The 26,576-nt window shown below is 44.4% G+C and overlaps 3 protein-coding genes across 8 annotated transcripts in view; all 3 read left to right on the top strand.

The window, feature by feature from the left end:
- Positions 1 to 13,709, top strand: part of LOC147009489 (uncharacterized) — an 83,530-nt gene extending 69,821 nt beyond the window's left edge. For 2 of the 5 annotated variants that reach the window (XM_085861854.1, XM_085861853.1), the window contains exon 5: positions 2,276 to 4,142. In XM_085861854.1, coding sequence (XP_085717980.1) covers positions 2,276 to 3,642 — 1,367 coding nt within the window. In that variant the 3' untranslated portion in view covers positions 3,643 to 4,142. Of the gene's footprint in view, positions 1 to 2,275; positions 4,143 to 9,859 lie in introns of those variants that run through there. The other 3 variants (XM_085861856.1, XM_085861855.1, XR_015052831.1) reach the window with 3 other exon arrangements.
- Positions 13,710 to 14,484: 775 nt separating this feature from the next.
- LOC147009491 (uncharacterized) overlaps positions 14,485 to 26,576 on the top strand; it is a 97,829-nt gene continuing 85,737 nt past the window's right edge. Inside the window, exon 1 of one of the 2 annotated variants that reach the window (XM_085861835.1) lies at positions 14,485 to 20,259. The gene's annotated coding sequence lies outside the window, so the exon portion shown is untranslated. Of the gene's footprint in view, positions 20,260 to 25,719; positions 25,851 to 26,576 lie in introns of those variants that run through there. The other variant, XM_085861834.1, reaches the window with a different exon arrangement.
- LOC147009492 (uncharacterized) overlaps positions 25,771 to 26,576 on the top strand; it is a 170,951-nt gene continuing 170,145 nt past the window's right edge. The window contains exon 1 of the mRNA XM_085861897.1: positions 25,771 to 25,850. The gene's annotated coding sequence lies outside the window, so the exon portion shown is untranslated. The remainder of the gene's footprint in view (positions 25,851 to 26,576) is intronic.

Consider the following 26,576-nt stretch of genomic DNA (forward strand, 5'->3'; position numbering starts at 1 on the left):
ATATATATATATATATATATATATAGTTATGTTTGTGGGAGTGTGGGGAGATGTCATAGTTGCAAAGCATGCATGAGAATTTGTGATGTTTAAGGTGTATTACTTAAGAAATGTCAGGTTAGCTATGCGATCAGAAATATGACCTTTTTGTAGTTTTTTTTTTTTTTGCTTTTCATTTCCCTTTGCCAAAAGTTCCCCTAACCCCCACTTCCTCGGCTGTCCACTTCCTTGACTCCTTGTGGCATTTTCAATGATGGTGGTGTGCAAAACCACGACTTTGGCAAGGATTCAATCTTCTCTTTCCAGCGAAAGATAAAAGGAAGAAAAGACAAGAAGAATAAGAAGGCAATTATTTGGATCTCTGAAAAACGATCCCTGCTTGATGGTGTGAGCAGCCTCGTTGTGTGTTGTGTGAGGGACTCGACTTCTGTGAACTCTGTGGAGGAGGTGTGTGTTGTTTGAAGGACTCAGCTATACCATAAAGCCAAATCAAGGAAAAAGAAAAGAGAAGAAGAAGAGGATGTATTGGGTAGTCGATCCAGTCGAAAAAAAAAAAATTTCAAAAACCTTTTTTCACATTTGTTCTACCCTTATTAATTATCAGTATTTAAAATAGCGATTTCAGTTAATACAATGGCGATTTCGATGAAACTTGGTTGGTAGGTTCATACCATGACCTAGTTGTGTGCAAATGAGAACCGTTGCTATGGACACCACCGTTGCCTAGCAACGGGACTTTGAAATTTTAGAAAAATCATTAAAAATTAATTTTTTCGAAAATCAAAAATTGGGCCACGAGCGACTGTGGGCAGTACATTCAGCCATATTTTCAAAAATTTCCAGCCGGATCCTATGAAAACTGTCGGAGAAGATAGACTTTGAATGAACCCTGGTCGAAAACAATAAAAAAACGAAGTTCGTTATATCTCAGAGACTATGAGTCAGATATACATGAAACTGGTATGGTAGGTTCATGGTATGTCCTAGTTATGTGTGAGAAAGAACCGTTGCTATGGACCCCCTCTGTGGCAGAGCAACAGCCGAAAAACCTCTAAATGTGGGGGTATTTTAACGAAAAAACAATCTGCAGCATTAACCCTTGAAGCTAGAATCATGAATTTTCTTGTGCTTAATCCTCAGGTCATTCCACATCGAACGGGCCCATCCCGTCAGTTTATATTGGGTAGTCGACTACCCATGTCCACCTACCGGCTTGTTTTCTTTCACTGTCTGTGAAAAATGATCCCTGCTTGATGGTGTGAGCGACCTCAGCGTGTGTTGTGTGAGGGATGACTTCTCTGGTGTGTGTGTTATATGAATAGAAGGACTCAGCCACATCATAAAGTCAAATCAAGGAAAAATGAAAGGGTTGTGGGGGGGGGAGAGAGAAGAGAAGTGAGCTGTGGTGTTCTGAAAGGAAGGAAAAAAAAAGTTTAAATAATTTAATGCATCCAATTATGATGTCATCCATTATGGCACTGATGACCTATAATTTCATCATTATCAAATGTTATTCCCATTGGGGAGTTCCTGACATGTGCCAAGTTTATATTTTTTGTGATATTCTAGTTTTTACCAAGTGCTGTTCGAGTTTTTACCCCCGCCACCAAAGATGAATGCAGGTTATGTTTTCAACCATGTTTGTCTGTGGGCAGGATATCTCAAAAAGCAATGGATGGATTCGGACGAATGTTGGTGGACAGGTTGGATGTGTGACAAGGATAAATTGATTAGATATTGGTGAAGATATAGATAGGGATCCAGATAGAGGTACTATAATTTTGACCCAATAAGAGATAAGGTCAAAAACAATATAATCACATATTTCAAAAAATTCTGGATAAGTTATGACAAAACTTGATGGACGAGTTGGCGAGCTGACAAGAACAAGCCAATTAGATTTTCGTTAAGGTCCGGATACAGGTCCTGCCTGTGCCTATCAGGGGCAACAAAACAAACTGTTCAGTCTGGCGGAGGAATGCGCTCTATCGAATGCACTTCTCATTCACTTAAGTAGTTTTTTTCATGCCCATTTATAAAAGCTGTTAATTCAGAATAATAAACACATGACATCACAGAAAATCAGGTGAATTTATCCTAAAGTATGAATATAATTGGAAAAACCCAAACTTTTAAACAATACTTTTTATTTACATAAAGTATAATTTTTTACTTTTCTGCTGTTGAACAAATACAAATGTACATGTTTGACTTCAATACGTTTGTCAGAATGATGTCACGAGTATTGAACAGAATCTGATTTTTTTTTTAACAGGAGAATCCACTGAATCTACAAGTGAGACTGCACCTACGTTGATGAACGGTGCAGACACACACTCACAGGATTCACCAACTGATGCAAACAAGAGGACTTTTTACAAAGAATACAAACCGAATGAGGAAATGTTTGCAGAGAATAATTTTCACAAGGCTCTCAAAGGAAAGAAAGGTGAACGTTCATACACATGCACAAATTGTGGAAAATCTTTTAATCGGTCATACACCCTTAAAACGCACATGATAATTCACAGTGGAGAACGACCGTATAAATGCACAGTCTGTGAAAAATCTTTTAGTCGGTCATCCACCCTTAAAACACACATGAGAAGTCACAATTGTGAACGTCTGTGCAAATGCATAGTTTGTGGAAAATCTTTCTATCAGTCATCTCACCTAAAATCACACGTGAGAATTCACAATGGAGAACGCCCATACAAATGCACAAGTTGTGGAAAATCTTTTAATCGACTGTCCAACCTTAAAACACACGTGAGAATTCACAATGGAGAACGCCCATACAAATGCACAACTTGTGGAAAATCATTTAATCGCTCATCCACCCTTAAAACACACCTGATAATTCACAATGGTGAACGCCCATACAAATGCACAACTTGTGGAAAACCCTTCAGTCATTCATCCACCCTTAAAACACATATGACACTTCACAATGGAGAACGCCCATATAAATGCACAAATTGTGGAAAATCTTTTAATCGCGCATTCGTCCTTAAAACACACATGAGAATTCACAATGGAGAACGACCATATAAATGCACAAGTTGTGGAAAATCTTTTAATCGGTCGTGCAACCTTAAAACACACATGACAATTCACAATGGAGAACGACCGTATATATGCACAGTCTGTGAAAAATCTTTTAGTCGATCTTCTACTCTTAAAACACACATGAGAAGTCACAATTGTGAACGCCTTTGCAAATGCACAGTTTGTGGAAAATCTTTCTATCAGTCATCTCACCTAAAATCACACGTGAGAATTCACAATGGTGAACGCCCATACAAATGCACAAATTGTGGGAAATCTTTTAATCGGTTATCCAACCTTAAATCACACATGATAATTCACAATGGAGAACGCCCATACAAATGCACAAGTTGTGGAAAATCTTTCAGTCATTCATCCACCCTTACAACACACATAGCAAGTCATAATGGTGAATGCCCATACAAATGCACAATTTGTGGAAAATCTTTCATTCATCCATCCATCCTTAAAATACACATGAGAATTCACAATGGTGAACGCCCATACAAATGCTCAATATGTGGAAAATCTTGTAGTCAGTCATCCAACCTTAAAACTCACATGAGAATACACAATAAAGAAAAACTCGCTTGAGAATACACAATGGAGAAAAACGCACATGAGGATACACAATGGAGAAACCTGCAAATGGAGATAACAACCACCGAGAGAATGTCCATAAAAATGTACAGTGTGAAAAGCTTTTTATTTGGTAATCTAACTGTAAAAACATATAATAATTCACAGTTGGGAGAAAGAATATTGCAAACATAAAGAATGCCCACATGAATGCAAAATCTGTGGAAAAAAAAAAGAAAAAGAAAAAAAGAAATGATCAATGAAAATGATGAACGAGGTTTTTCCACAATTTTTTCATTTGTATGGACATTCTCTTTTTTTTTTTTTTTCTTTTTTTTTTTTTCTTTTTTTTTGTTTGCATACTTTTTGAAGACCTGGAGGGAAGAGTCGGATTGAAGAGAGTGTGGAAGTTTGTTCCAGAGGTGGGGATAAAGAGGAATGAAAGAGTGAAGGTGAGTAGTAATTCTGGATTTTGGCAGTTTTACAAAAAGGGTGTTGCTGGCGGACCTTGAGTGCCCTGCAGAGATATTGGGGGAACGTAGCACAGACGAAGAAAAGAGGGGGGGGAGGCTGGAGAGAAGTCGCTAGAAAACAAAGTCCACAGGCCTACCCAAAGACGGAGCTTAATCACGGGAGATACTGATTATCCTAAAAGCTTTGGTTTCCACAGCTGGAAGCCGAACTAAGTGTGAAGTTGTGGTGAAAGCTTTGTATGTGGTTAGGAGCTCAGGACTGCCAAGGAAGGACTTTGAACAAGGGAGGATGCCCAGTCGTCAACTGGCTTTCAAGGCCAGCTTGGAAATGTGGCTTTCCCAGGAAAGATCATGGCAGATAGTGACACCAAAAAGCTTGAGAGACAGAACTTCTTCAAGAGCATTGTTGAGAAAATAGATGGGTGGGTTTTCCAGATGGTCCTTTCGGAGGGACATACTGAGTGTGTGAGATTTGTCAGGATTGAAAGACATGTTCCAAGTATTTCACCAACTTGTGATTTTATCCAGGTCTGCAGAGAGTGAATAGGATGTTCCTTGCTGATCTGAGGGATGACGGATGGCACGGCAGAGGGTGGAGTCATCAGCAAAGAGATAAAGAGGATTTCCCAGAAAGTTGGAGAGATCATTGATGAAAATGAGAAAAAGCTCTGAGGCCAGACCACTGCCTTGAGGAACTCCAGCCTGGACAGGAAGAGGGGATGAGAAAATTACATTAAGGGCCACATGTTGACTGTGACAGGAGAGGAAGTCTGTGAACCATGAGTGGAGATGGCTTGGATACCATAGGAAGAGAGTTTGGTGAGAAGGGCAGGGTGCCAGACCGTATCGAAAGCACGCGATATGTCGAGGGAGATGACTTTGATCTCATGTTTGTCATTGAGGACCTACATCCATTGTTGGGAAGCAGAAGCTGCATATCCAGGGTAGAGTGACCTGGTCTGAATCCAAATTTATGATCGGAAATCAAGCCCTTGGAAAAGAGGAAGGATTGAATATCAGAGGCGATGATGGATTCCATGGCCTTGCTGATGTTTGGGAACAGGATGATTGGTCTGCAGTTGCAGGGATCTGTTTTTGCACCTTTTTATGTAGAGCGGTAATGTTTGCTGATTTTCAAGCAGATGGCAGATGACCTTCAACTGAGAGAGAGAGGGTGAGCAAGAGCAGCAAGTTTTAAGGACATGTGGGCTGATGCTGTCTCCGGTTGCAGAATCAGAGTCGATTTTTGACAGCAAACTCTCCACCTTGTCGGGAGAAAAGAACACAGTGTCCAGGAACAGCTGGTTCCGACTGGATATGGTGGATATAGAAAGCAATGGATTTGGGACACAAGATTTTAAAGAAAACACGGAGTTTAGGCATTCAGCCTTTTCAGGGGCAGTGTCAGCTGTGCAGCCATTTGAGTTAAGGGAGGGGATGGAGGGGTTACATACACCAGAAACAGATTTGACCAGATGCCAACAAAATTTGGAGGGTGGATTAAGGTTTGAGAGTTCAGACTTGGGATTAGAAAGATGTTGTTTCCTGGCTCTCCTGAGGTGAGATACACACTTGTTCCGAGCTTTGTGGAAGGAATGAGATTGTCTTCAGTTGGCCTTCCATGAGGCGAAGGCAAGGGCAACTGCCAACCGCAAGCTTCAGTGTACCATGGGCAGCAAGAAGGGTATGGCAACTGAAGACGACTTGGAATAAATCTGTGCATGAGAGAGAGAGAGCAAGTTTCTTTGAAATCATTTCCAGGATGGGTTCATGTCGGAAAGAGTAGAAATGGGAGTACAGTCTCGAGGTTTGATGGCTGCTTGAAGTCCCTGCCAGTTCACCTGAATGCGAATGTTAGACTCGTCGGCATCGAGATGTTTCTCTGAGAATGGCCAGAGAGATGTCCAATTTTACAAACATATGGTCAGAAGAACCGATTGGAGCCGAATAAGAACAGCAGACATTTGCAGGGAAATTGGTCAAACCAAATCCAGAAGAGATGGAGTACCATTGACTGAGATCTGGTTCGGGAGGTTGACAGATTGTGTCAGTTCCAATGAGTCGCAGAAGTCCTTTGCTGAATTGCCATGGCAGGTGAGAAAGGTACCCACACCTAGCCAACTGGCATTATGACAAATGAAATCACCACATAAATTATGAGGAAGAGAGAGTTGGGATGAGTGGAAAGAAGTTGGTCCATGTTGTCGGTGAGCAAGGCGTAAATGGAGTCATCACTGATTGGTGGATGGTACAACACACATATAAACAAGAGTCGGGAGCGGAGGGGAAGCTCCAGCCATTCTTTTAGGAGGAAAGTTTCTGTTAAGCAGATTATGTCTAGTTTGTGAATGGCAACCTGAATGGAGAGATCAGTCAGGTTAGAGCAAAGGCCTTGGATGTTTGAGGTCCAGAACGTGAAAGGAAGAGGGAGGGGGAAGAGGCTTTGTGTGTAGGAGAGGGTAGTGGAGGGGGAAGGGAAGACAGATGAGAGGGGGGGGTATCGAGAGGTGTTGACAATGTGCAGGAGATGGCAGAAGAGCTTGGGGAGAGCGCCGGATGAGGAGAATGACAAAAGGATAGTTGGTGATGAGATGAGGCACAGTGTGGAGCAATAAGAGAGGGGGGCAGAGGGAAGTAGAAAATTGGAGGAGGTGGAGGAATGAGTGGGAAGGGAGATTGTGGGGGAAGGAGACAGCTTTGTGGATGTGAGGGGGGGGCAATTTTGAGAAGGGGGGGTGAGGGGAGATTTTAAGGGGAAGGGTGAGGGGGAGAAAGGAGGTGGAAGGGTGAGGGGGAGAATTGAGGGAGACAAGTGTGGGGTAGCTTTTTAGAAAGGTGAGGGGGATGGGGTTTGGAGGGGGAAGACAGTGAAGTTTGCTTTGAAGAGGGAGGGGGCGGCTGATTTGAGAGGGAGAGCTGACAGGGAAGCTTTGAGAGGGATGTGAGACGATGAGAGCAGCTCTGGTCATGTGGGTTGAGGGGAAAGATGAGACTGGTTTGTGGTATGGTGAATATGGGAGCCGGTGGGGGAAGAAACAAGATTTGAGGGGGTGGGAAGAGTGGGGGGTGTGATGAGAGGAAAGAAAGAGCATGTTTGAGATGTTGAGTGTAGTGATTGAGAGACTGAGATATCTATTCAGTTGGAATGGAGCTCACAGGTGTTTGAACACCACAGTTTGTGTACAAACATGCATTGCAAAATGGGATGAATTTTTTTTAAGGATGTCAGAGATGTTTAAAGATGTTAGGCGGGGAGTGGAATAAAGGTGAGTTCGAGAATAGAGAAGGGAAAGGCTGTAACAGTTGGACTTTTAAGACATGGGATCTATGAAAGGTCGAATTGAACTCGGCCTTTGCAGAAGAAGAAGAAGAAGAAGAAGAAGAAGAAGAAGAAGAAGAAGAAGAAGAAGAGGAGTAGTGTGTTTTGATAGAATGGAGAAAAACCGCACAGGAGAAAGAAGTTTAAACATTTTAAAACACCATTTTTTTAAAGGTTAGTTCAATAGAGTTGTGGAGTAAAGGAAGAGGTTGAAGAAAAGGTTGTGAAGGTATTTGATGAGGACCTTCACGATCAAAGTGGGAATGGAAAGGTGGATCGGCAGGAAGGAGGAAGAGGAAGTCACATGGTTATGGGAGGTGTAAGTAAGGTGGGAAGGGAATTTTTTTTAAAGACATTAAACAGAGCGTATAGTTGGGAGGAATTGAAAGAGTGGTGAAGGGCTTGTAGTGAAAATATAAAGCTGAAGGTAATAAGGAGAAAATGCAATAAACATGATCGTGCACACAGACGAGGATAAGCTGAAGGGTAGGCCTCAAGGAACCCGATGTTAAAAAAAAAATCCAACAAATTCTCACAAATTGGTGCAAGTTTAAAAACAAAACTGAACTAGAAACACAGTAAACACGGAGATAACAAATTAACAGTAAAAACGTGACAAAAAATGACTGGGAAAACTTGTCTTTGAGAAAGTCGGCAGAGACCACAAAGAACACCACTATAGCTCAAGAACCGGAACCGGAAGCCCTAATTTTTCTTACCGGAAGTCATCTTCATGTTGGCCTACTCTCTGTTTTGAAGCCACAAACCACTCCATGTATAACAATATCATTTGAGACATGAACCGAATGCTTCATCCCGCTTTTTCGATTCACGTGGGCTGGGAAACAACATAATCTCTGACGTGAAACCGTACAAATGCACAATTTGTAGAAAATCTTTTAATTGGTCATCCAACCTGAAAACGCACATGAAAATTCACAATAGAGGTCAAGGAGATTACAAATATTGAGAATGTCTAAACAAATGCAAAAATTGTGGTAAATCCTTCATCAAATAAGGCAAGCTCATTACACACGAGAGAATGTCCACACAGATGCACAATTTGCAGAAAATCTTTCACTCAATCATCCTGCCTGAAAACACAGATGAGAAGTAAAAATGATGACCGCTCGTTCAACTGCATAATTTGTGGAAAATCCTTCATGCAGTCAGTCCTTCATGCAATCTAAAAACGTTCATGAGAAATCACACTGGCTTTTTATCACTTTGGGCAGAGAGCCTTTCGGAAGTGCAGCCCTGTGGACATTTATTCTACTAGTTGAAGGGCCCATCTGGGGCGAGCAGTAAAAACACGAGTATTCTTCTTCTCAATCAGCTCATATAACCATATTCTGTGATAGTTTCATTATTTAATTCGTTTCAAATTAAATTATTCTGAAATTTACAATTTAATTCCACCTTGTTTCCCCAAAAAGTCATGTACTCCTTTTAATTGATGAAGAGTGCAGTTTTGGCTACACACACACACACACACACACACACACACACACACACACACACACACACACACACACACACACACACACACACACACACACACACACACACACACACACACACACACATCTCCATTATAGTATGATGATGATTGGCACAATTCTACTGAGTGCAATCTGTGACCCCTCTCAAGAAGGAACATTCCTGTGAGGAAAGCCAGGTAGTTGGCAGCAACCAAAGTTTTTTCCCAATAATGGTGAACCCTCTTTAATGGAGGGCACGCTTTTGAACTCAGACTTACCAAGAAGGAAACAAGGAACCCAGATCCCTACAATTGAAAAATATTTTCAACAAGATATTGAATTGTCATGACAATGCCTGTTTGAATAAAGTGACATGTTGGAGCCATGGCTGCACCGAATTATTTAAATACGAGGAAAATGTATGCAAGAGTCGCAGGAAATGTCAATTGGTCGCATGTTCATGATTCAGCACAGGTCTTGGGTTAGATTACTGAAGATGCAAATCTAATAACATCTGACACTGATGCACTGGTAGTAAATCGCGGTGGGTGCATTTTGCAGTGGGCTGTCGCATTTTATTTTAGGTTACGGACGTTGAATATCACGTGATACCTTTCTTAAAATCTGGCCTTTCATATGTTGGTAGTCTGGTTATATTGCATACTTGGGGTGAGAAATGATCCCAAGAATGGTGAGGAAATTGATGTTTGGAGAAGCATGCAATTGCAATACAGCAAGTCGTCGACATACGACCTATGCGACTTACGACTGATCGACTTTACGACCACGCCCGCGACCGCGATATGTACTGTATGTCTGACAGCGCAAGTGTTGCCCAGCTGGGCATACGACAGTTTCCGCCTCAGTGCCCGCCAGTGCTAGCGTGTTAGCGTGGTCTCGGTATAACGCCGTTTATCCGTATCCATTTGTCTTAATTTTTTTTACTTCAAACCCCCAAGATGTCTACCAAGAGGAAATTATCTTTGTCTACTCCTCAACCTGCCAAGAAGGAAAGAAAGGCCATTGATCTCGCCACGAAAATGCAGGTGATCAAACAGTACGAAGGAGGAAAGAAAGTGAATGTGATCGCACGTGATCTTAAGTTATCACACTCTACTGTGTCGACGATTTTGAAAGATAAAGAAAGGATTCGTGAAGCTGTGAAAGGTTCTGCACCCATGCGATCTACAGTTATAACGACGCAACGGACCGGGCCCATCCACGAAATGGAGAAATTGCTGCATGTTTGGATGGAAGATCAGATCCAAAAACGGACACCTTTAAGCCTTTTTACTGTGCAGACGAAGGCTAGAAGTCTTTTTCAGACTTTGAAAGAGCGTGCCGGAGAAGAGTACAGTCAAGAATTTGTAGCAAGTACTGGCTGGTTCAAAAGATTCAAGAAAAGATTCCAAATTCATAATGTTCGAGTGACTGGAGAAGCAGCGAGTGCAGATGAGGAAGGAGCTCGTAAATTTGTTGAAAGTCTGGAAGAAGGTTTATCTTTATTAAATAAAGTACTTTCACATTTTGAGAAAATGGACCCAAATATTGAACGCTTTGCAGGGATTGAACGGATGGCACACGATGTTTTTCGTCCGTATCGTGAAATATACGAGGAGAAAAAGAAACAAACAATTCAGACAAAGCTCACCATGTTTACGAAAAAAACTCCTCCGGCTACCCCGAGCGCTGCCCCAGCTGATAACATCGACGATCCACAGCCAAGCACGAGTGACCAATAACATGTTTGGTATTTTTTTTAATTTATTATGTTTTGTAACGACTGTAAAATGTTTTCTATTTTTGTATGTTTTTGCAAATATTAAACCAATTGTACTGTAGTATGCAGTGTTTGACTTAAACCTGACGGACGTAATAACGTTATACAGTAACAATAAAAATGTTTTTTATAACCATGGTTATAACAATAATGAACAAAGAAAATGTTAATAAAATATGACTTGCAGATTATTATTATATCATTATACAGTATAATATACATACGGTAATATTTCATATGCCTATACACTATAAATAAAGGTAAAAATATAGGTTGGCCGACTTACGACCAAATCGACTTACGACTGGTCGGTCGTAACCGATCGCGGTCGTAAGTCGATGACTTACTGTACTTTCTCCATCATGTTTCTCTGGACACTTGCTGGTACTTCGCTCTACTTGCCAAGGTCTGTCTCTAAACATGAAGCCACATTATTTACTGGCTTTTTCTTCTCCTTGCATATGGCAGCTTTGCTGCCGGGTAGCGATCACTTTGTTGGGGTACGGCTCTGCCGCTGATGCTGTGCCGCGATACCAGTACACTGGTAATCATTTCGCCGACCTTGGAAGGATGACAGGCTGAATCAACCAATCCATCCATCCATTGGGACCATACTCTGTGCAGAGTGTTTGTACTGCCTAAGCAGTCTCCTTGGCTATTGGGTACAATACTGGATGGATCGCCACTCCTACACAGGATACCAGCAAGCTGGCACTCATTTTACCAACTTCGAAAGGATGATGGGCAGAGTCAACCCCACCTGGTATTAATTCAACAGATAAGCAGGATTTGAACTCAGGACCCTAGGATCGTAAGCCAACCACTTCAGCCATTAAGCCAACACCAGGCATGATCAATTTCAACCGACTGAGAACCCTCAGAATTGCTCATAATGGTGGAATCAATATCGGAATCCGAGCTCAAAATACACTGTAATACAAAATACTCAAAAAACACTGACCCCCATCTCAGACATTGAGCCTTGCAGATATTTCAGTCATTGTTGGATTAACAGTAATATTCCGAACCAGTTTCCTACTTGCCCTGCAACTGACTTTGGATTGGTGATCTGATCTGGTTAGAGTCTGGGTGATATGATACGTCTTCCACTTCTTACTGATGGGTTTCACCGGACTCAGGGATAACGAGTGACTGAAATCTTCTGATAACCCTCTCCTGAATGGTGCTTCTCCACCACTTTATGTCTGATTTCTTTGGAAAACTCCTTGGTCTTCATATTTGCCTTGTTGGTTGACCAAATGCATTGCACCTGAAAACCATGTGCGTTGTGAGAAGCTTAATTAATTAAGGGGAAGCTTAATTTTATAGTTATACCACCGATTACACACAGGTGAAACCTACAACAGCTACAACACAGTCTGTAACGTTAAAACAAATAATTTTCTCCTGAAGTGATTTTGGGTTAATTCGGCTGTTAGAGTAAGTTATTTTAGGGGTTGAATACTTGTGCAGCAGAGAATCATCTGATTTTATCTGGTTTTTTTTTTGTTGTTGTTTATTTTTATACATGGTCCATGCTTGTGGAAGAGCTCGGACACAGAACAGATCAGGACACAACATAACAAAACGGGACAGCAGGAGAAAGGGGAAACACTAATAGCAGGGCGGAGGGAGAGGTTAGGTGGAGACGGACAAACAAGGGATGCAGGTAACAATGAGGGTTAGGGAAGAATGCAAGGGTTGAACAATGTGGATACATAAGCAAAACTTTGGGAAGAGTTGGGGGAGGGGATGTGGTTTAATGGGTGGAGAAAAGATCATGGCTTTGGATGGGATATCACCTGCGATGGTGGTGAACAGCTGTCTTGAAGACCTGGAGGGAAGAATGAGATTTAAGAGAGTGTGGAAGGTGGTTCAACAGGTGGGAAAAGAGGAATAAATGAGTGTAAGTGAGCAGTGGTTTTGGATTTAGGCAGTTCACCTCTGAAAGCCAATTTAATATCACAGTTTCCTTTTGGTATCCATCTATCTTCTATCTATAAATGTAAAAACGAAAAATACAGTACATCCATGAAGCCGTCCATTCGTCAAGCCATCCTTGAAGCTGTGTGACTACATCTCCATTAATTACGTACTTTTTGGCTCACCTGGAACATAGTTCCGAGTTGCTTATGGGATGGCGTGTTGTGGTCTGTCCGTCCATCCACAAATACTTGCAACTTCTTCTCTGAAACTACACATGCGATTTTGATGAAATTTTATCAAAACATTCATCACCGCTTATGTTTTTTCACCCTTTCAACACTTTAAACGCCTTTCTATCCCTTCACCCTCTCGAACTTTTATACCCTTTAGACCTCGAGAACCTTTATACCTTAACACCCCTGAAGTGTCTTTAGACCCCTTAGACCTTCACACCATTTAGACCCCTTAAGGCTTAAACCTTTCAGACTGATTCGACAACTTGGACCAATGCAGAAATTTGAAAGAATTGGAAGAAGGAAAGTGAAAGAGAGGAATGGAGGCACATCATCCATGCCAGTTGCACACACCATCAAGAGAGTAGATAATTAGAAAAGATAACAATTGGGAGTGAAAAAAAAAGAAAGAGCTTGAGAAGATTGATTGTGTGTTCTGCCTGAAGGCAGATCCTTGGCCACTTGTCAAGGGTGATGCTGAGTGGTTTGCCATTGTCTTCCTAGCAGTTCGGGCAGGAATTTATAATTTGACCAGGATGCCGGTGATAACTCATCTCTCTTGGCGAAGGACACCGTAGGGTGTTTAACATTCACCCATTCATGATAGCAGATGGGACACCTGGCTTAATGTCCATTTGAGGGATGGCAAAACACTGATTAATCACCCTGTCCATGAAACACCAGGGTGACAGTCTCGAGCTGGGTCGGGATTCTAACCCAGGGTAAAAAGCTAAGGCGAGTGTGTCTACTCTAAACAGAACCTCAGACTCCTTACTAATGTTAACACTTTCTTTTCGTGTGTGTGTGTGTGTGTGTGTGTGTGTGTGTGTGTGTGTGTGTGTGTGTGTGTGTGTGTGTGTGTGTGCGTGCGCGCGTGCGCGCGTGCGCGTGTGTCTATCTTCTCTACCTGTGTGTTTATCTATCTGTTTGTCTGTATTTCGATCTATCTATTTTGGTGTGTGTGTGTGTGTGTGTGTGTGTGTGTGTGTGTGTGTGTGTGTGTGTGTGTGTGTGTGTGTGTGTGTGTGTGTGTGTGTGTGTGTTGCTATTCTACCTGTGTGTCTATCTAATTACATATCTATATATATATATATATATATATATATATATATATATATATATATATATATATATATATTTATATATATATATATGTGTCTGTCTGTCTTATCATAGCTATCTCTATATGTGTCTGTGTATATGTCAATGTTATCTATATACAATATCTGTATGTCTATCAATCTGTGTGTCTTTCTATCTATCTATCTATCTATCTATCTATCTATCTATCTGTCTATTGTAAGAATGCCCTGATGTAATCTCTGTGTAGCACAATTTTGTATTGCTTCTCCATCTATCTATCTGATGTAAGAATGTTTGATTGATGTAAGAGTGCGCTTTTGCTTTTGTGAGGGGGGGACAGGGGGTTGGGGTTCGGAAGGGGCTGCGAGAGCATAAATTGGAGAGAATTGGGAGGGGGAGGGGGTTTGAAGAATTTTTATTGGAGGGGAAGGTTGAGGTGTTGTTGGGGGTGGAAGAGTTGAAGGGTTGTAGTGTGGAGGGGGTTTGAAGATTTGGAGTGTGAAGGGCGGGAGTGGAATTGAAGCCGAGGTTGGGAGGGGGAGATTGAGGACTTGGGGTTTTGGGAGGAGAGTTTGAAGACTTGGGGTTGAGGAATTGGGACTGCGACAGTGGGTGGAGGGTTTAAGACTTGAAGAAAAAAGGTGTTGAGGACTCAGTCACATTTTACATTCCATGGAATTTCCACCAGTCCCTGCTGTCGAAGGGCATTGCTGTCAAACTCCCGAAATATTTCACACACTATTGCAAACCAATTCCCTGACAGCCTGGTGGAACGAGGTTATCTGCTCATCTTTATATGAATGCAAGTTCAACGATTGTGTCTGAACAGGGTAAATGTCATAACCACGGCACATATAATGCTGGATGATACCTCATTTTTTTTGTATACATTGTCAATGCTCATATAAGAGCTTCAGTATAAAGAATATAGTGGAAAAGCTGAACATCTCCAATAATGTGGAGTACACTTTGCAATGCTTGAAAGAAACTGGTTCGGTACAAGACAAAAAAGGCCGCGAAGAAACACAAGAATTTGCACTTTTTGGATGAAAGAGATGGCAGTTTGTACACCAAAGACCTGGAAAACATTACGACACACAATGTTTGCAGTCTACTGTTAAACATGGAGGAGCCTTTGTAATTGTCTGGGGTTGTGTATCAACTTTTGGTGCAGGAAAACCTTTTTCAAATCAATAGGATGTTCACGAAAGAGTACAAACAGATACTGCAGCACAATACGTTTCCGAGTGGAACTTATTTAATGGGAAGAGGATTCATTTTTCGACAAGATAATGATCCAAAACACATTTCCAATATACTAAAACAGTATTTGGAGAACAAGGTTATATCTGGGGTGATCCATGTGTGTGAGTGACACTGGAGCCCAGACATGAGTCCCATCGAGGACAAATGGGATTTCCTGGAAACAGAGACGAACACAAAGAACGGTTGTTGCACAAGTTAGTGCACTCTCAGCCCCGGTCCCAAGCCCGAATAAATGGGGAGGGTTGTGTCAGGAAGGTCATTCGGCATAAAACCTGTGCCAAATAAAATATGCGGCTCATAAACCGGATTTCCATACCGGATCGGTCGAGGCCCGGGTTACCAAGGACCGCCACTGGTACTGTTGACCAGCAGGGTACTGGTGGAAACTGTGCTAATGCTGGGCGAAGGAGGAGAAGGAAAGGGGGAAGGTGTGTACAGAGGCAGGTGGAGAGGAGGAAGGATAGAAGTGTGGAGGTGAGAGTTGGAACTTTGAATGTTGGTACTATGACTGGTAAAGGGTGAGAGTTGGCTGATATGATGGAGAGGAGAAAGGTCGACATACTGTGTGTACAAGAGACCAAGTGGTTGGGGTGTAAGGCTCGGAGCATTGGAGGTGGTTTCAAACTGTTCTACCATGGTGTGGATGGGAGGAGAAATGGTGTTGGGGTAATCCTGAAGGAGGATTATGTTAAGAGTGTATTGGAGGTGAGGAGAGTGTCTGACCAAATGATGAGTGTGACGTTGGAAATTGAAGGTGTGATGATGAATGTCATCAGTGCATATGCCCCACAAGTGGGGTGTGAGATGGAAGAGAAAGAAGATTTCTGGAGTGAGTTCGATGAAGTGGTGGAGAGTGTATCCAAGGAAGAAAGAGTGGTGATTGGAGCGGATTTCAATGGGCATGTTGGGGAAGGAAATAGAGATGAGGAGGAGGTGATGGGTTGGTACGGTGTCAACGAGAGGAATGTGGAAGGGCAGATGGTGGTGGATTTTGCAAAAAGAATAGAAATGGTGGTGGTAAATATATATTTTACGAAGAAGGAGCACAGGGTGACATACAAGAGTGGAGGAAGGTGCACACAGGTGGACTACTTCTTAAGCAGGAGATGCAACTTGAAAGAGATTAGAGACTGTAAGGTGGTGGCAGGGGAGAGTGCAGCTCGACAGCATTGGATGGTGGTTTGTAGGATGATTTTGGTGGTAAGGTTGAGGAAGAGAGTGAGAGCTGAACCAAGGACCAGATGGTGGAAGCTGAAGGAAGAAAACTGTTGTGTGAAATTCAGAGAGAAGGTGAGACAGGTGTTGGATGGTGGTAAAGAGGTGTGGAACAACTGCAGAAGTGGTGACGGAGATAGTTAGGAAGGTACTTAGTATGACATCTGGACAGAGGAAGGAAGGCGAGGAGACTTGGTGGTGGAACGAGGAAGTACAGGAAAGTATAAGGAGGAAGAGGTTGGTGATAAAGAATTGGGATAGCCAGAGAGATGAATAAAGTAGACAGGAGTACAAGAAGTGGCGGCACAAGGCGAAGAGAGAGGTGGCGAAGGCGAAGGAAAAGGCATATGGCGAGTTGTATGAGAAGTTGGATACAAAGGAAGGGGAAAAGGATTTGCACCAATTGGGCAGACAGAGGGGCCGAGCTGGGAAGGATGTGCTGCAAGTTAGGGTGAGAAAGGATGCAGATGGAAATGTGCTGACAAGCGAAGAAAGTGCATTGAGAAGGTGGAGGGAGTACTTTGAGGAGCTGATGAATGAAGAAAATGAGAGAGAGAAGGTTGGAAGAGGTGAAGATAGTGAATCGGGAAGTGCGGTGGATTAGTAAGAATGAAGTGAGGACAGCTATGAAGAGTGGAAAGGTGGTTGGCCCAGATGATATACTAGTGGAGGCATGGAAATGTTTCGGAGAGATGGCAGTGGAGTTTTTAACCAGATTGTTTCACAAAATCTTGGAAAGTGAGAGAATGCCTGAGGAGTGGAGATTAAGTGGACTGGTACCGATTTTTAAGAATAAAGGTGATGTGCAGAGTTGTGGTAACTACAGAGGTATAAAGTTGATAAGCCACACCATGAAGTTATGGGAAAGAGTAGTGGAAGTTATGTTGAGAGGAGAGGTGATGATTTGTGAGCAGCAATGTGGTTTTATGTCAGGAAAGAGCACTACAGATGTGATGTTTGCTTTGAGAGTGTTTATGGGGAAGTATAGGGAAGGCCAGAAGGAGTTACATTGTGTGTTTGTGTATTTAGAGAAAGCTTATGACAGTGGTGCCAAGAGAGGAGTTGTGGTTTTGTACGAGGAAGATGGGAGTGGTAGAGAAGTATGTGAGGGTGGTGCAGGATATGTATGAGGACAGTGACAGCAGTAAAGTGTGCGGTAGGAATGATGGACCGGTTTAAGGTAGAGGTGGGATTGCATCAAGGATCAGCTTTGAGCTCTTTCCTGTTTGCAATGGTGATGGACAGGTTGACGGACGAGATCAGACTGGAGTCTCCATGGACTATGATGTTCGCGGATGACATCGTGATCTGTCGTGAGAGTAGGGAGCAGGCTGAGCTGAGCCGAGAGAGGTGTCGGTACGCACTGGAGAGAAGGGGAATGAAAGTAAGATGGAGTACATGTGCGTAAATGAGAGGGAAGGTGGCGGAATGATGCGGTTGCAAGGAGTTGAGGTGGTGAAGGTTGATGGGTTTAAATACTTGGGATCAACTGTCCAAAGTAACAGAGAGTGTGGTAGATAAGTGAAGAAGAGAGTGCAGGCAGGATGGAGTGGGTGGCGAAGAGTTTCAGGAGTGATTTCTGATCGAAGGGTATCTGCAAGAGTGAAAGGGAAAGTATACAAGATGGTAGTGAGACCAGCTATATTATATGGTTTGGACGCGGTGGCGCTGACAAAAAGACAGGAAGCAGAGCTGGAGGTGGCAGAATTAAAGATGCTGTGATACTCGTTGTGAGTGACGAGGATGGACAGGATTAGAAATGAGTATATTTGAGGGACAGTGCAGGTCGGACGATTTGGAGACAAAGTGAGAGGCGAGATTGAGATGGTTTGGACATGTGCACAGGAGGGATGCGGGGTATATCGGGAGAAAGATGCTGAGGATGGAGCCACCAGGTAGGAGAAGAGGAAGGCCAAAGAGGAGGTTTATGGTTGTGGTGAGGGCGGATATGCGTGTGGTTGGTGTGACAGTGGAAGATGTGGAAGACAGTGAAATGGAGACGGATGATCCGCTGTGGCGACCCCTAACGGGAGCAGCCAAAAGGAGAAGAGGTTAGAGAAATCCATGGCTCAGGACAACAGCTTTCAGGGAGTTTATTCCCTGCAGCCATACCCAGAGATAACGTTGGTGGCAAGCGTGAGTACAACAATGCTTGGAGCCCTCGCACCATTAAATTTCCCTCACGGAGGACATAGCGAGTCCAATTAGCAGGCCTCCATGTGGGCCCGGGAACGTCAGTTAAGGGGAATTTAGGTTAGAATTTAGAATGATGGGAAACATGGACAGACATGGAACGTGTAGTGGGGACGGAGCTCAGCAATGGAGTTAAATGGAACGTGCATTTGAGTAAGGGATGACTGGGCGCACGAGTTAGTTCGGGGGACATAGTGGAGTGTTGGTTTGAAAAAAAAGAAGAAAGAAACATGATGAATAAGTGCAGGTCAGCAGGCCCGATTGTGAATGGAGTGAATGTGGAATGCATGGTGCGAACGAATGATTGAGGGGGGGAGGGGGGCGGAGTGAATCCCACCCAAGGGAACCCGGGGTTAGTGTAATGTTAGTTTGCGGGATAGTTAAATTAACAAAAAGGATGTCGTTGTGAAGTGATATTCAAGTGATATACAAAAAAAAATGAAGGCACGAAACCTTTTGCAGGGTGCATGAGACTATTGACGGGCTGGGAGCATGGCTGGTGAAATTTGAGTATTGAGTAGAGGGTACCCTGGGCGCCGGAGTAGTTGGCCAGAGTAGGCCGTCGGTCCAAGGGACCGAGTTAGAGTAATGGGCACGGGTACCCAGGGAAAAAGGACCCAGAGCGCCAACATACCATGTGGGCATTGAGGGGGAAATGCCATGGAGGGCATTCTACACGTCAATGAGGAGTAGGTCCGCTTGGAGATGGCCTTAGCGACCCTGGGGTGCTGAATATTGAGTTTGGCAGGTGGGCAGAATTGCCAGTGGAGCCACGCTGCCCGGCCACAAAATTGTGTGAGAACACGGAGGAAAATTTTCGGGGCAGGCCCAAATTATTAATTAACACCAACACAGGCGACGGGAATCGTGGTTGCTAAAACCAATAGTTTAAAGAGACAGGCGTGTTGAAAAGCCCCGAGGATAGTTTAAAGTTTAAGAAATGGTAGGATAGATAGAAAATGTGTACCCCTTCGTACCATCCATCCCTTCACAGGTTTTTGGCCGCTGGACTCATCTTGGAAATGCTAAAACCTGTGGGAGCTATTCTGCGGCTACATCGGACCTCTAGACAGATTTGCTTGTCTCTTGCCCAGTCCTCTTTAAAGGGATCTTAGGGATTGGGAATTGACGACAGGACAGGTTAGCCGAACACAGACTATAAGAGGGTTAGGGACACATGCAATTAGGAATTAAAAAAGTCTAAATTTAATTTTTTTTTATCTTTAGGGGATGGGTGTGGACAAGGACAGGCATAGGCAATAGGATGGGGGGAGACTGTAGGGCAGGACCGAACCCGTCTTCAGACCGGCCAACGCCACCACACTCCCTCCACAACTCCAGGAGACCACACCGAGGCCGGCCAGCTTCGTGTGCCGACCTACCGCATCTTACCTGGTCTGCATTTGCCATGCCTTTGCTTGAATCCACTTCCCATACCTTGCCATGCCTTTATCTGCCTTTGCCTTGACTCCACTTACCATGCTTTGCAATGTCACTCAACCTTACCATGTGCACCAGGTTCATCTCTGTGAAAGTGTTTGCAGGGACTGCCATGCAAGCAGCCGCATCACCGGGGACTGCATTTGCGCAGCCCTGACATCTTTCTGTTGATAAAGGCCAGTTCAAATGGACTGTGAGACGACGTGTGGCCTGCCGTGTTAGGGTGAGTTGCCTCCAACAACCAGGAAAAGGAAAAAACAAACAAACAAAGGATCATTGAGGGCCCTGAAGATGCCTGATCGTTTGATTACCTGCTGCTGCACTCATCCCCAAATGTTTTCATTTACTGTGTTTCCTCTCCTCAGTCACAGGTTCTGGGCCATGATTAATGTAAATAGTAGAAATGCATGTAGTTCTAACCCACATGTTTGTTTGTTTAGTTCAAATTCCGGCAATGTAGGTGAGGATGTCCGTATGAGTCTCCTCGTTTAGATACGCAACGCACTAGGTTATTTATTTTTGGGACATGTATTTGAAATGTCGCACTCAGGGATCCGTTTGTAAAACGTAAGAGGAGAAACTACACCGACATGCCACACGAATGTTAACGACTTGGGTCGAGTCTAGCAAAAGGGAGGGGGGTAGTGTTGCGGTTCCAGGAACCGCATGCCTCCAAGGCAATAGCATCCAACATATAGTGGTCCCTAGACAGTTATTCCATAAATATACATTTAGATAGCCCCTTCCCTTTTGTCTAGTGGGTCAAATGGGACGTATGTTGCGGGGATCTCATAGCTGGGTTTGCTCACACCACTACATTTCTACTCTTCTTTTCTGCTTATTCCTGTAGTAAATCCGAATTTACATCCAACACGTGCCGGGGGAGGGGAAGAGAAAGCTGCAACTACACCATGAGCATCGACAGTGCAGCTGCGAGGAAACAGCGATATCCTCTAATGAACCTCTGCCGCAAGCTCGAGATGAGTGTCTGACGTTTCCAATGATCTGGGATGAGATTGCTGTTTGCATTGAAAAGGCATACGAATGAATATCTCTTAAAGAAAAACATAGATATTGTTTTTCACAACACAGAAGCAAATGACCCAATATCGGCAATACCAAAAATATAACTTGGTGACAATTGCTACATCATCAGAGGCCGATAATACAAAAACGACAACCCCGTCACGGTGTGCACGATACGGGTGGCGCGTACTTTTCAATCCATTTATGGACTAATTATATCGGCATCCTCTTTTCCCTCCATTTCTCCATCTGAGACATATCTATATTCTTTTTCATTCCAGACCTCCATCTATTTATTATATCCGATCGTTCCCCTCAATGCCTGACAGATCGGAATTGGCCCCGCGCACTCGATAACAGAATTGGGCGAACGCGAGCGCTGGCCACGTGCTTAATGGCAGATCCGCGTGCACTGTGCGGAACGTGCTTGAAGGCAGATCTATGCACCGCTCGCGACACTTTATTATCATACAGAGCAGGGCACGAATAGACACATCTTACCGTCTGTGCATCGGTTTGCCATAACATCTTACCTTCTCGCCTCTCTGGCCAGCGAAGCCGCGATCAGGCAGGGGCATGCTGTACAGCTCGGGCCGTGTGGCGAATCACAGAGCAGGCACATTGACCAGCGCCAGCCGGGGGTGCCCAGGCGGGCATGCGGGGCCAACATGACCCTCAGCCGGTCGTCAGGGCACGGTCCGGGAGTTCGTGCAAGGCAATTCATGTCGCGGAGTTCGGTACGGGGCATGCATATCACGTGGTGAGGTCGGAGCGAGACAATTCCACTGCATGGAGCCATCTTGCTGGAAGTGGAGTGGAATCGTGGCCGGGCTGCGCGGGCTCCTGGGCCAATCAGAGTGCCCGATTCGGGTGATGACGCATTGCTTCGGGGTGGTCCCCCGCCCCACACCACGGGGTGTGTAAAAGGCGGATGGTGAAGCCGTTCTCTCTCTCTCTCTCTCTGACACGCTGGATCTCCAACTTGCCTTCTCCTCCCATTCGCCGGCGACTCCGCCTTCTTCACCCGCCGTCATCGCTGTGACTCTGCCTCCACTTCGCCCTTCTCTGCCCACATGTTGCTGACTCCACACACCTGGTACAGCCTCCCACTCCGCCCACTCGCTCTTGACTCTGCCTTCTCCACCCAAGTCCCTCCCGTCACGCCCGATGGTCGCGTCTCATTCTCTGGACGACGCCAGCTGCACAAAGCAAGAAATGGCGCGCCAGCTGTCAGGGAGATATTGTTACAAATTTGGAAGCTTACTGCACACAACAGCCAGGTCCCAAAGATCAGTTCTATCGGTAAGTATGTGTTTGTAGTCAGGGTCCTGTCCCTTTGTTTAATTGGTGATTAAATGTTTGTGCGCTGCGGAGTTATTTTAATAGTCAGTGTTTTCTTTTGCATTTTCAACTTCAACAACAACAACACATTCGCCTCGCTCCATCCTTACGCCAGAACGCTCGCGGTGCACGGTGTTCAATGAAGGACTTGCCGTCTCTCTCGACCAATTAGAGAGATGCGAGCGAGTTTGCCGTCGTTCGGCCAATGGGAGCCAACAAAGAACAATATTACTCATCTTCCTGTTTGAGGGGCGGTCCGCCGTGACGCCCACCACGCCCCCCCCCCCGGTCCAATCAGCGGACTTGGCACCCCTTTTGGCCAATGACAGGGGCAACGAGTGGATCGCGTGCCAAAACCGTCCAGTAAGGGGGGGGCGGGTTACGAGAGGGAGTCCCCTCCCCCCTGGATGGGGAGTGAATAATTGATCGGCGCGATCCGACTGGGGCTAGTTGAGGTTTGCCTGCCGGATCGTCTCAGATCGCTCCGTGCCTGCTGGCGCTCGATGCCTTGTCCGCCGTCGTGCTGGTTGGTGTCCATCCTTCACCCTCCGTCCTTGGTGCTTGGAGTGGCATCATTGTTGCGGGTTCGAGTCGCGCCGAGCCGGAACGTCGAAGACCGCACGAGGCGGACAGGTCCAAGCTCGCTCTGGTCTCCAGCTCACCTTTCCTCGAGCTGGAAGCCTTCAATAAAGGCCCGACGGGGTCCATTTCTGGGTATGTTGTGTGTGTGTGTCTGTGTCCGTGGGCCCCGTCTGATAAGTGGAAACTGTTAAGTGCCTGTGTTCCTTGTACATTACTTGCCTTGCTATATTCGGATAACTCTGCCCTTACGTGCTCCCCTCGTTCCCCAATTATTGGTGAAAATATATTCCCCTGTTTGTTGAATGTACCAGCTCGTTTCTGTGTTTCTTTCATTGGCTTAGCATGGTGCGTGTTGGGAAATAGCGAAGCAGCAAATTGTTCATTTGGTCCGGCGCGGCTCTGGTAACTCCGCTCGGTTATGCCGGATCCAAGCCGTTCCCTGCGACTCGGATCGGACAGAGTCGGCCGAGGGTGCGGTTCCCTGGAAGTTAGACTGCGTGGATATTTAGGTATATTGAAATTGGCAATTGACCCTATCCCACGTGGACGACCTATTGACGATCTTCGGTCCGATAAGGGACCCGTGCCCTTTCGGATTTATCTGAAAGATACGACCGAAATTCCGGGTGTTAGGTGGAGCCGACTCAACTGCTCCCCCTAGCGGTGGTGCTCGCCGCCGAGACCCGGGGTCACTACAATATTACCCAGCGGAGCATTCCCCCAAAACGTATTGGTGGTGCGATCGGGCAATCGTGCAAGGTATTCAGAGACCATTAGCATCATCTCCTCTCCTCTGTTTTCTCTTCATTTAACTCCTCTTCATCGGGGTGTGTGTGTTTGTGTGTGTGTGTGTGTGTGTGTGTGTGTGTGTGTGTGTGTGTGTGTGTGTGTGTGTGTGTGTGTGTGTGTGTGTGTGTGTGTGTCCTGGCACCTGTCCTCGTAAGTTAAGATTGCAGATTATTATTATTTCAGGTTACATCTGCTCTGTGTCTGCTTTCGTAAGTTGCTTGTACATTGTTGACCTCACGCTTCTTTCTATCCCTGCATTACACACACCAATAAAACTATTCACTGAACCACATACCTTTCCTTGCTTGCTTGTAAATAAATTATTATTAGAAATGTTCCCAGCTCGTTTTTGTCTGTTCTTTCATTGATCCAGCATGGTCCGAATCCGAGCTCAGCCAGGTGTTAATTCCCAATGATCCGTTCCTTTTACCCGGTATGTCCTTGGCAGTGTCGCTTTGCTGCATCCGATCCGGTGGAGTGATCCGGTTCGGACAAGACGTACCGAGGGCGTGTTCCCCGGTAATTAAATCACGTGATTAATTAGGTAGACGGTAGGACCTGAGGTCATGCGGTTGAGTGATTGGAGTCCACGGTCGGTTAAGTGACCCGCCGCGTTACGGAATTATCCGTGTGGGGCGGCCGACAATTCTGGGGAGTCTGGTGGGAATCGTGGAAAGGTCTCCCACCTGTTGAGGAAATAACCATCAGTCTGCCACGGGGCTACGTTTTATGCGGTGTATAGCCGCTTCATCGCACCGCTTCCTTCACACACGGGTAAGATTTATTTTCTGTTTTTTATCCGCGTCGCGTTGCAAACACTGGCTCAAAGAGAGCTCCGCGTTGTTGTTGTTGTTGTTGTTGTTCTTCTTCTTCTTCTTCTTGTTCTGGTGAAGACAAAACCTTTATGACGCGGCTCTTGGACACATTTGTCCTTGTTAAGACATAATTTTGTGGTTTTTACCAAAATAGAACAGGGTGCTCACACGTTAAGGTCGGGATATGCTCTCTAACATTAATCGGTTATCTGCACCTGTTTTTTTTTCTCTCATTCTTGAACTTCAATACAATTAAATATCGTGTTTGATTTCTATTAAATTACTTCGTCGATGATTAGAGTAATTATTAACTCCTATTATATCTGAAGGACGTGATAATGATTTTTTAAACTATTTTTAACGGTTCTGAAGGTCGAGCCGTGATCATGACTGTAAAGTGTGTTTCGCTCGTTCTCCTTCCCGAGCTGTCGATCATTCCAGTCCCTTGTCAGACACGTTCCTGTTCTTCCTCTTTATCATTGGCCTTCTGTGTCGATGGAACACAACCGCTCACGATGATCACCCATTCACGATTCACGTGCTTTGTTTTCTGTACCCACACGGCCAGAAACCCCCTGTCATGGAATCATCGCGCCGTTTGGAACATACACTCCGGTTCAGCGGTTCTTTTCACCGGGTGGAGCACCATCGGGCAGTGCAATGCACCTTGAGATAGAAAAAGAGTGCTGCGCCTTGAGAGAAAGCAAAATAACCCAGTTTTTGACGAGGTGCGGCAGCTTTTTAATGTGGCGCGGCGGAAAGCCCGAAGGAGCCCAATTGTGCATCTCTGGCGCGGTGTTGGCAACACTGTCTCCAACTCACGGCAGCGATACCAGAGACTGGTTAAGAGCATTATAATTATTTTCAGTCCAGTAGGGATAACGCAGAGGAAGGCATCTCATCGTCGAACAACCGGTAAAACAACAATTAACAACAACAACAACAACCTTCCATTGGTGTTGAAATCTCGAAATGCCAACGGAGGTGTATATGTTAGCTTGGCATGTCAGACCCTCTTTTTACTCGTTTTTTTTTTCTCAACGTTGGATTTTTTTGTGCAGAAAACCTTTTTAGTAAGATTCTAACCTGAGAACAATGCTCTGGTTGTAAACACTCGTGGTGAAATAACGATCGAGAGGGATTCGAGAGATGTAATATTTAATACGTGGAGAAGAAGAAGATCCTTGCGTTTTTCAATCACGGTTCCGTGTTGAAGTGATTCGCCCAGCGACAGAAAGTTTGCAGACGAGTTGTGAGGAGGGTAAGTGTTGTACATGTTTGTGTTTTAAATTTGTCCGTGAGGAGGATTAAAGCTCGTGGTACAGATTATAACATGTTTGTTAAATAATAATTTTCATTTTATACAATTTGAAACGAAATGTTCATGGTGTGAGAAATGGGAGACGCTGAAAGACGGTGTTTTGTGATGACGTCATCGATTTAAACCCCTTGATGCAGAATCTGAACTGCGACGTTTTCTCGGGGTTTGAAGGGGAGTAAATGTAAAACAGGTAATCTGAGGTAAACCAAGGGAGATGAGATGGGGTAGAGGTAGGAGGGGGAATATGTAAACTGGAGGAAACAAAAGTGTAAGAGGTTCTCTTCAAAAGGTGAATTTGCTGTGAGTGACCTGCTCATTCTTCACCCATCATCTCCATGATCCCCATCGATTACAATCAAAACTGTGCCTGTGCCATATATATAAATACGTATATGTGTGTTTCTATATATATATATATATATATATATATATATATATATATATATATATATATATATATATATATATATATATATATATATATATATATATATATATATTGTTGCGGTGATTGGTACCGAGACACCAGCTTGTCACTCAGGGGGATTAATTCCCAACGAGCCGAAACCCCGTCACAGACGGATTCCGTTCATTCAACCACCCTTACCAGCTCACCCACACTCGAGTGACATGGACTGGACAGGGTGTGCTTGCCCCCCGCCTTCA

The sequence above is a fragment of the Eptatretus burgeri genome, chromosome 17 (assembly GCF_056783735.1).
Source record: "Eptatretus burgeri isolate ZD-2024b chromosome 17, Ebu_testis_v1, whole genome shotgun sequence".
Classification (NCBI taxonomy): domain Eukaryota; kingdom Metazoa; phylum Chordata; class Myxini; order Myxiniformes; family Myxinidae; genus Eptatretus; species Eptatretus burgeri.